We start from the raw sequence: 11,238 nt of genomic DNA, 5'->3' as shown, positions 1-11,238 counted from the left end.
CAGTAGCATGATAAAGCTGTTGCATATGATAGTACTAAATGAATATCCTACCAACAAGAATCGACATCCCACAACTACTTATTCCCAATTTCTTATCTTTTCAAGTTGTGGTCGTCATTCCTTACAGCCTTGTGTTTTAAAAATCAATCTTTTACTCAAGGTTGTATCTGCGTATTGGTCCAAAAGATATTATGTTTTCAAAAGCTTTTGTGTTTTCTGAAAGCATTTGATAATTGAAAAGGAGCAACAAACTTTCTCTATTTTCAAGTCACAAGCTTTTAAAAGGCATCGTCATAGAGCAAGACGCTGGACATGATAATGAGATTAAACACTGCGCTGAGGCAGGTTACACGCAACAAAGCAATGTGTCTTTGGTGTCTAGTGTTAGTTACGTACTGGTAACCTATTGACTGGATATAAAAGAAACAAGGCAGAATATCTTCCCCAGACTAGAGCTGTAAGTAGGTAAGTTGCTACATAAAGAATCTAGCTGGTTTCTTTGCTCACAGAAATCTTCAGCGTAAGTCAGCAAGGGAAAGCATGGAATGTTATTTACCAAACATAAATGATAGCAATGGCTAAGTTTTGGCATTGTCTACTAATCTGCTTCAAGTTAAACTATGGAAAAAAGGTAAAACTGGTGAGACAAACCGTGATCTGCTTTTGGGTTGCTTCCTGAAAAAGTGATACAACTACTTCAGCATAATCCTCAATTGGAACATCCAAACTTCCTACTGCTTCTGGAAGATATGTTTTGAGGTCAGCAGAGCAATTCTTCAATGTGTTCACCGCCAGCTTGAAAGAAACTGGTGCAACATTCTGAACCAAAAAGAATAAGAGTGGGAAACAGTAATATGACATGCTAATCATAGAAACTTACAAAATAAGATAGAATTACCTGATTCTCCTTCCTCAAATAATTAAGAAGGGTCTTAACAAGCACCAATGAGAACTCGTCATAGTCCACGTTGTTATGAATGACCATCGTCATAATTTTCTCCATATTTATGAAGACTTCATAAGGATGTTGGGTTCTAAAGTAAGCAAACAAAAGATATCAGTGGTAGAAATGGGTGATTATAATACAAAATCCAATGTTTGAGAGGTTTTTTGCTTTACCACCTAATTTTTTATCTTTACACTTAGCCAGGTGAACTTTGAAATTTTTGCTAAGAATCTTATTTTCCAAAAAGTTCAAGAACATTTGCTAATGAAAATTGTAAGAACATTTTTCTTAAGAAAGTGCAGGGACAGGAGCTTCTTCATAATTATTATACACAGTTACTATCTCTGTCTTTCATCTTATATCCTCTTCTAACCAATCTTCTGGGATTCTGAAGAAATTGCTCATTGAATGAAGTCTCAACTCAAGGATTTGTCACATACTAATAAATTTCCAAAAATATTTTTAAAAATGTACTAAGTCAAAAGAATATCAAATGTCCATGTACAACTTTTGCGACGTCAGATGGAGAAGTATTTATGAAAATTATGAAATCCATATAGCAAAGTAGAAGAACTAATGAAGTTTGGATGAGGTATTAAAATTACCACTAACATAAATGATAGGCAAATACAAGACAAAATAATCACCATAAAATATAGATTTTCCGTGAGGGAAGCATAAATTATAGATTACTCCAACTAGATGTCTTTAGATAAGCATCAACTTTTTAATTCATTATCAGGTGAAATCAAAACACCAAATAGAGCCATACTTAAGAGTCACCATTATCAGGTGAAATCAAAAGACCAAATAGAGCCATACTTAAGAGTCACCACCCGTACATGTAAATAATAGGATTTAGACTGGATAATCTGATTTGGTATATAAATTAAAAAGAGTATAAAAACAAGAAACGATAAGAGTTTAGACTCTGCCCACACATTGTCTATAGCATCTTAATTGTGCTACATTTTCCACTTTTACCAATGTATACTCCTGAAGTGTCAACTGTCAAAGTTAAAACTATACTAGACTTAGATCGGATTATAAACTACATTTGTTGCAGGTAATAAGATGCATTTGTTCACAAGTCACAACTACTAGAACATAGAATAAATGATACAGATTGTAAGAGCAGGTTGTTCAAGTCGAGCTGAGTGAGTTCACTCGAAGTAAGAAACAAATATTAATTCAGTATTGGCTACCGAGTCAAATACCCAAAAAAACAGAATTTAGAAATCCGTTGTTCCATCTAACCATTTGGATAGAGTAAAATCTCAGATTTATATTCAAAAGCTCATGGTGAGGAAGAACTTTTATCGAAGAACTAAGTAAATGAGAAGTTGTTTTATAGGGTCATTTCATTGAGTTTTGAAACTCCTTTTGTTGTCAAGGGAATAATGTCTAGATAGTTTCACCATGAAGTTCTGGAAAGTTCTCTATTCTAGTATAATGTAATACAAACCTATAATTTCAAAACATAATTAATAAGTATTCTATAGGAAGTAGATCATTTGTAAGGTAAACAAAAGGTATAATGGTGTTGCTACCAGCATATAATTTATATCCTGGAATAGTCAGTCACATTTATGGTAGAGAAATACCAAGAAAATGATTATCAAGCAACCAGATGACAATCACCATAACAGGCTGGCTCTCTTACCTAATTCCACCTAGGAATAGGTGAAACATGTGAAAAATGGAGTCATGCAACTCAAGGTCCAGCATCATAAGGCATGACTCGCTAAATGACATAGTATTAAGGATGGATATGGCTTTTGAATATGCTCGTCCATACATGCAGGGAAACATCCCAAAAGCTCTGTTAGCTATAGAGAAAAACTCCTGCAATTAATTAAAAAGGCTTATCAATTAAGCATCAAAACTAGGGAAAGGGAAAAGTAAACAAGAAGATGAGTACTTGACAAAAACAAATTACCTTCATATCGGCTTCCCCATAAGGTTCGTCAGGTGCTGTTATTCTTATGATCTGACTAATACAAGAGACCACTGAAACTCTTACATCCAATTCAGAATGTCCTATAAGATCTCTGGTAATTAGAGCTTCTTTAGCCGGTTGAAGAAAAGTCTCCACCAGTTTCTTATAATTTTGAGGTGTACCTGATAAAAGATGCTCCAATTTCTGACAGGAAATCAAATAAAAATTACAACAAAGCAGATCCAGGAAATGATTGTTAGCCTAGATGTAAGAATGATATCGTTTTCAAAAAACAAAATGAACAAATAGATTTAGATGCAGAATTAAGCATCTTATGATGAATGTATACTTTTTTTATTTGCTTCAATTCAAGAACAGATGAACAGAAAAAAACTCTGATAGAGGGAAATTAAAGCTTACATCAAGTCTTTCAGTAAGCACTTCTGTACAATCATAGGGTTTAACAAGCTCACTCCCATACTCCATGAGGGATTTCTTCAAATCCTCAACAATTGATGCATCTGAGGCACCAGAACCACTCATGTTTTTGCTGAGAGAATGAAACAGCTATCTCTTAGAAGTAGAAAATTCAAGAAAAGTGACCAAAATGCAGAGTGGGGAAGGATTGCTTTATAAGGGACAGAAGTGAATCAAGATGTTGAATTGTGCAAAATGAAAAGCATGCATCGACAGCACAGCAAGAATCTTATGCATCAGCATCATTAACAAAAGTTGTTGAAATTTTTTTTGTGGAAAAATGCCATAAATAAGAGAGAGAAACTCAACCATTTGTTTGAATTGATATATTTACTTTGGTGAGTAATATCCAGTGAGAAGATTTTACAATTGAGCAATGTCAAAAATATTTATTGTACAATGCTGAGAGTGCTATAACTCATTTTTAGCTGTAACGAAGTGTTCAGCAATTGGTATACATCTGGAATTTGATAGTATAAGGTATTCTCAAAAATATTTATGTGATTGCAGTAACCAGATATTACTTGTTGTTACTCCTTTGTGATTGCATTAATTTTCTACCATGCTAATTTGTCAGCATTGTTTGTTTTTACTTGCTCTCATTTTTCATTTCCTATTTCAAAACAAAATTTTCTTCATATCATTATTGTCCTCAGATTACTTTCCAAACTACTCCATACATTCAAACTTTTTCCTTATTAATTCAATTAACATAGATAGTGTATTTAATACAATTCCAGTAATTTGTGTCTTCATGTATTTCACTTTTCCCCTTTATTTTAAACAACTTCATACTCATACCAAGCTGATCCAATTTACCCTTAAGTGCTATTGTCTCTCTCTTTTTTACATGTATGTGTTCTGAACCTGGCTTGGGTAGAACTGAACATAGTGTCATACTTATAAGCAAAAATTTAAATTTTCAAGCATTTTCTTGGTCCAGTATATCTTCTGCTTGCTGTACCTTATGCTTAGACTGGAAATTTCGTAGGAATCCAACCCCCAGTTAAGTTTCCATTTCCTATTATGGTCCCGTCCCTATCTAGCATCTTTAACAAATATTTTGGCGGAACATCAAATTAAGATAAGCATATAATTTGAGGGCACCAAATCGTACTGTATACTTTTTAAAAAAAAAATCAAGAGTCCAGATCTACTTAGCAATATTCCAATATCTTACAATGCAGTCTACCTTATTCCGTCTTTCCTAAATCCATAGAGACAACAGATTCAGTTTTATATTAACAACACGGTCAGACAAATAAAAATTCTGTAAAGTGATACCATTTCAGCCAGGAGATGAGAAAATGCATGACCAAACAGTATTCTCAAGCATGTGACACAAGTCCCTTCTGATTCTTTTTTGTGAGTTCATTTTCAGTATCACAACATTGGACAACTATCTTCAGCTGATCCATAGGATCACTGCAGATTATCTGTGAGAAAGCAAATATATAGATTATTGTATCTTAAACCAGACAAGGTCTATATTGATCTAAAAACATTATGAACTGTAAGGCAGCGCCGCCTCACAACAAAGCACGACAGAAATGTGAATATACATAAATATAACTAAAAAATTCCCAAGATGGAAAACTTTTCCTTGTTTCTATGGAGTCAGCATCTGGCATTTCGTGATTTTGATGTATTTAAACTAGAAATTGAAAAGAAAAAACGCAGCTTTGAGAGTTTCATGCCATATCTAGAGAATTTCGCACACCATCCGACACTAAAAGCCTTTCTCTGGAATTAATTGACCAAATACATTTTCCATGTGTACTCATATACTACAAGATTTCGTTAAATTCTTACTTAAAATCAATTGTCAGTCAGACTATGACGTATCAAGTCCAGAAGAGCTGCCATTTTGCGAGCAATTACATCCTTTTGCTCGTTAATAGTTGCTGAAGGCAATTGTTTGCTCCCTCGACGTATAATAAGAAATATTATCTGCATTGTAGAAAACAGTGACAAGGTTACACTCAGGATAAACGGCAATCTTCTCAATCGTGAATTAAATAGCAACAATAACAATGGAAAATCTTCACTAGGGCTTGGCTACACGTTGGTGCATCTAATTAAAAACCATATACCTCTAAACAAAAGTCGCCTCGCCTGAAATAAATTCGCAATGGACGTCAAGGAGTAGCGTAATTTGAAAGGGGGCAAAATAAGCGGCGGAACACGCCGCTATTGATGGTGGCGGCGGCATGTGAACTAGTTTGAGCCATCAGCAAAGGAATACAGCGGCGGGGTAGGGCAGTTTTACGGTGGCGCTAGAGAGACTAGACGCTTCATCTTCTCGAGTTTGGAGTCTGTGTAGTCAATAGTTGAGACCTCGGCTCACACACATCATCGATTAGTGCATTTGATGTTATGGAGTAGAATATATGTGAATAGCATTATGCACATAAACAAAGTTATAAATCCACTCACCTTAAAATCACTCTGTAACGGAGGCAGCACTTAATTTGCAACGGCAAAGAAACAAAATCAACACTTACGAGTTAGGGATCAAATTCATAAGAAAGATTATTTAACTTTCTCTCCTTTCCTTTGTACATATATAAAAGGGGAGTTTTAGAGATATTTACGCAAATGCCATTTTAGCTGAAAAATTTATACAATATATAAAAGGAGAATTTTAAGGGCATTTAGGAAAATAAGGGAAGTTTTGGGGTATTGAGAAAATGTTCTTTTAAAATAGATATTATTATTTAAATAATTAAATCAAATAGTGATATTAAATTTTCAGTTAAAAATTAATTTAAATAATTATCATGTTATTAATAATAGTCATTTATAGATTTTGCATATTTTAAAGAAAAATCATTTATAGATTTTGCATATTTTAAAGAAAAAACAGATGCTACAAATGGGTTGTAGCGCAGTTAGTGCGTTTTCTGTTTTATTATATTATGTACTGAATTCCAATGTTTAAGTATGTGGTAATGTTAATTTAATGCACAATAATAATAACAATAATTATTATTTTTTAATCCAATCAAATACATGAACCTAAATTATTTTATAAATTTCAATATTTACAATGATATTCATATAGATTTTTATGAGTTATATAAAATTGGAGTTTAGGAAAGAAAAAGAATGTCATCACGTTTTTTTAATTAAAACCACTCTTTCTTGATATGAGTATATAAACAAATTTACAGTCAAGATTAAGGTTAAAAAAAATCTCTACTATCAGTAAGGGTTATCAAGTAGGCCAACGCAGTGTAAGGTATCGAATACAGATCTAAAAACTCCCAAAATAAAATAAGTGATCAACAAAGTAAAATTGAACCAGGGCGGGCGGAGAATTTTATTGATATTTGGCTCATTTGTTGGTCATGATGAGTATATTTTAAAGTCAAGGGTTTAGAATTTAGGTTTCAAGGTTTGGGTTTTTAGTGTATAGGATCACTATATTGTAATGAAATGAAGCTCGGTGATATTTACATGAATGCCATTCGAATAATATATTTATTTATTATTTAAAATTAATTTTTATAAATAGTTTATGATTTGAAATAAAAAGAATAGACATTTATTATTGATATAATTTGTAACAAATGACATTAAACTTTATTTTCAATGTCAGGTTAATAAAAAAGTTATTTATTAATTAAATTAGCTTTTTATTAATAGTCCATGATTTAAATTGGTGGCGTATATTCTAAGCGTTTTGCTTTCCACGTTCAAAAACCACCTTACGTAACCTTTAATTAGCATTTCTTCTCTAAGTATTTCACCTACAAATATTAAATTTTAGTAAACGTTTCATATGTAAATACTATAATTATGTTGAAGATGGTGGAAACTAAAAGGTCTTTTGTTTATGAATTGTGGAACATGAAATGTTAACTTTTAGTTTTCTATAAATACATGTTCTTTCATTGTTATTCATATTTGCATTTTTTTTGGACTTTATTGGTGTTCGAGGAAATTACAGGAAGAATATCAACATGAGCCTCACGGACCTTATTGGTGCAGAGGACACATCGATGTGGATGGCAATCGACTATTTCATATATGTGGCAGCGATGGAGCCATAGATCTAAGGGTTTTTTTGTGTTATTTTATGTAATTTCACCATTAGGGCAGTCATATTCGAGCTGTCTATAGTTGCTCGGTTAGTTGGTTGACGAGTATCTATATTTTTTGCATGGTAGTAGAGGGTTTACAAATTTAAGATTTGAATTTGTATCTTTTTATGGAGTTTACAAGGATGATGGAAGAAGGAAGAAAGAAGGTTTAGGCTTTTTCGATATTCGAATTATTATTATGATTAGTCGAAGTCTTTAACTGATTAGATTTATTCTTTTAGTTAATTGGATACTGAACTAATTGGCTAATTAAGTTTTTTTTTATTGAGAACGTTGAAGGTTTTTGAAGAGCTTAGTTATTTTCTAGACTATAAATATGACATTTAGTAACTTATTATTGATACACCTTTATTTTTATTTATTTTTCGTTACTTTCAAACAGCAAAAATTGACACGCTTCGTGAGTTGGTATTCGTCTGACTCATCGTAAATTTTGTTGTAATATGAGTACATTTTTTTGTATTTTTGAATAGCAACAAAACTAAAATTTGATATTTTGTTCTTAACAAAGGGAGAAAGATTGATACCCCCTTATAATCATTACAAAACCTTGCTCACCAAACTTGATATTTTTGGTTCCTTTTGCTATTTGCACGGTTATTACTTCATTACATTTTCTAGACTTGCAGTTTTTTTATTAGATATTCAATAAATTTCAATCAACACTATGTATAAATTTGAATAAATAATCTTTTACTATGTATTATTATTATTATATAGATATGATATGTATATTTTAAAAAATTGCATTATACCGTGCATAGCACGGGGGAGATACTAGTAAACTTTAAAATGAGGGATTTTTATTTTTAACTAAAACTTAATCTATCGAGAACCACTCCTAAATTGTTACTACTCCATCAAATATCGTGTTTATTTTACAATTATTCTATATTGAGAAAAAATTGGAGAGAAAAAATTCATCAGTGAAGGCATATTAAAATGGTTAAAATGGCATTATGACAGTAAATAATATGTTCAATCAATATTTATTTGATAAATGAAATCAATTAACACTCAACCTAATCGCTCCTAATATAACATTTACTTTATTTAGAAAACGGATATCGTCACCTAATATTACGAAAATTTTTAAAAATTTATTTTTTACCACGAACGTTGAATTTGACATATAATATAACGAATTTAAATAGTTATTTAATTTTATTTACTAGCATCAATTTTCGGTTATAATTTTGTTATTACATCGCATAAAATATGGTTACAACTGAAAAATGATAATGAAGCAATTACAAAGTACCAAAAGCAAGATATGGTTTTCCGTCTTATTTTAATGTAGTAGGATTTTGTCGTTGGTGGAAAATATTAAACAACTATTTAAATTTGTAACATTATATATTAAATTCAAAGTCCGTGGAATATTATTTAAAGTTTCATAATATTATGCGTCTAAAATACCAAAATATGATAGTAACATTTTTAGACTTTCTATATACAATATGGAGGAGTATCTTGTTAAGTTGCTAACTATCTTAAATTGATAACTTATAATTATGTCAATACGCATGTTTTATATGTTATCATGAAGAGTCTTGTATGTTAACTAAATTTTGTTGATATACAAATGTCTTCATGTTGACATATAAATATAGATGTCAATACAAGACATGTGTATGTCAACTGCAGTTTGTTGACACGAATATCTTTGTGTTGACATTTATAACATGTGTATTGACATAGCAATCAGTTATCAAGTAGCAAATAATTATCAATTGATTATATCCCATATGGAGTATGTAATATTTTATACAATTTGCATCCATGGAGTTGTGATTAATTGCTAACTCTCCCTAAATTGCTAACTACAACGAATTAGAGACCATAAGATTTTTAGATATCTAGTGGTCTGTAATTTGCCATGTATAATTTCATTTTATTACTATTTAAATTTAAAAAGATAAGAACTATCAAACTTGGGTTTTGGATCAAACTGTGAATATAGTATAATAAACATATCAATAAGATGCATTGAGTATGCCAACACAATTATGCATCGACATTTTATACGTATTATGTTGGCATATTATGATAGATGTGTTGATATTAAACTGTTTTTTTGAAAAATACAAAAATTCAATATTTTTTTAAAAAATTTTGACATCGAAACATATGCAAGTGAGATTTGGTTAGAATCCCTATAAAATTAACTTTAATTTGATATATGTTGTGTGAAAAAATAATTAAATTGAGATAGTTATATGCATTTAAAGTTTTGAGATATATTTTTTTAAAATATAGTCATAACTAATTTATTGTTAACTGAGATAAATATCCTAATTAATTTTTTTCCCATTGTATTATACTCGAGCTAAATGATCTTGACCTTTTATTTGTAGATCAAATATCTATTATTTAGTTTTAAAGATAGTTTTCATATTAATTTTGATAAACTTAATGTGATCACTTTAATTAGTAGTAATAATTTTAATTATTTTCAATTTTGAATTTAATTGCTATTTTGCATTAGTAATCCATTTGTATTTTATTTTAGAGATTTTTCATACTATGAACGCATACTAAACCATTCTTCAATGTAATTTCACACCGTTTTCGAATTACATTATTAATTTCCTATGTCGTTTTTTTTTCTTTATATTGTGAAGTCGTCAACTTTAGGAAAGTACTATTGGGAAAAATTGCACCCACTTACCTTGCTTTTATTTTAACACACAAAATAAAGCATTCCATAAGTTTCACGTTGTGAATGCACCACTATTTTAATGCATGCCATTTCTCGACACCAACAATATTCGTACATGAACCTTAGGACCCCGCATGTGTAACTGAGACCTTGACCTGATTACAATACAGGTATAGGAAGATACTAGACGTTCAAGAAAATCAACCTGATTAGGACCATGTATATGCAACTGAGACCTTGACCTCAAACTCTAGCGAATGTCTTCCAGGCGACGTTCATTGTCCTAATGTCATTCTCCAGATCTAGACTCTACTTATTCAGTGTCGCTATTAAAAAGAAAGCACAACATGCTTGTTCTTGATGCCGATTGAGAAGATGCAACTTCTCCATCATCATTCTACCTATTATTCTACGAAGCTCCTCATCGAAATTCCAAATCGCCATTTGGGAGGAGGAGAGAAGATCTCGTTAGAGAGAAGATATATATGACTGGAATAGTATTGTTGAGATAAAAGGAAGTCAAATTGCAAATAATTAAAACATCAATACGGTCCGAACCAAATCTCCGAGTCATTATGGCCGAACAACAAACAATAAAAAAATCAATAAAGTCCGACCCAAATCTTCGGGTCATTCTGGCCCAACACCTAATTCGAGTCATTACTATCAGACAACGAATGTGGGTCATTGAAGAACTGATCTTGGGTAATTCTACAAAAGTCCATTGCGATAATCCGACTTAAAGCAATATCAACAACCAATAAAGTTCTATATTAAGCTATATGTGTAGATAATTACAAGAAATTCATGAACGAGATTCCAAACTTGTCAGTTCAGCAACAAAGATTTTTCTGACACTAATTCTACAATTGATTGAATCCAATCTTTAAAGTCTTCCAGTATAATAAGGTCAAACAACTGTAGTTCAGATTTTATGAATATTAATTTTAAAATTAACTAAAGTTATTTTTGTGTTTGATGCATGTTCAGCTGTCTTTCTTAATAATTAACTCTTGATACAAGAATATTGACTATGAGTCTTTTAAGTAGCGACAAAGTCATGATAGTTTTCATCTTTATCCAAACCTAAATTTTAAGATTATTGTGA

At 31.2% G+C, this 11,238-nt stretch overlaps 1 protein-coding gene across 1 annotated transcript; it reads right to left on the bottom strand.

Moving 5' to 3' along the window:
* Positions 1–618: 618 nt before the first annotated feature.
* On the bottom strand, positions 619–5,734 carry LOC125189269 (sister chromatid cohesion protein PDS5 homolog D-like). The gene is made up of 9 exons (XM_048086562.1): positions 5,456–5,734; positions 5,175–5,312; positions 4,647–4,798; positions 3,306–3,435; positions 3,068–3,089; positions 2,886–2,986; positions 2,610–2,791; positions 899–1,034; positions 619–819 (listed from the first exon to the last, which is right to left on the bottom strand). The coding sequence occupies exons 3-9, from the start codon at positions 4,673–4,675 to the stop codon at positions 619–621; spliced, it is 801 nt and encodes a 266-aa protein (XP_047942519.1). The 5' UTR covers positions 4,676–4,798; positions 5,175–5,312; positions 5,456–5,734.
* Between the last annotated feature and the right edge of the window lie 5,504 nt (positions 5,735–11,238).

The sequence above is a fragment of the Salvia hispanica genome, chromosome 5 (assembly GCF_023119035.1).
Source record: "Salvia hispanica cultivar TCC Black 2014 chromosome 5, UniMelb_Shisp_WGS_1.0, whole genome shotgun sequence".
Taxonomy (NCBI): domain Eukaryota; kingdom Viridiplantae; phylum Streptophyta; class Magnoliopsida; order Lamiales; family Lamiaceae; genus Salvia; species Salvia hispanica.
The sequence above is the reverse complement of the archived record's forward strand: the minus strand, read 5'-3'. Positions and strand labels throughout refer to the sequence as shown.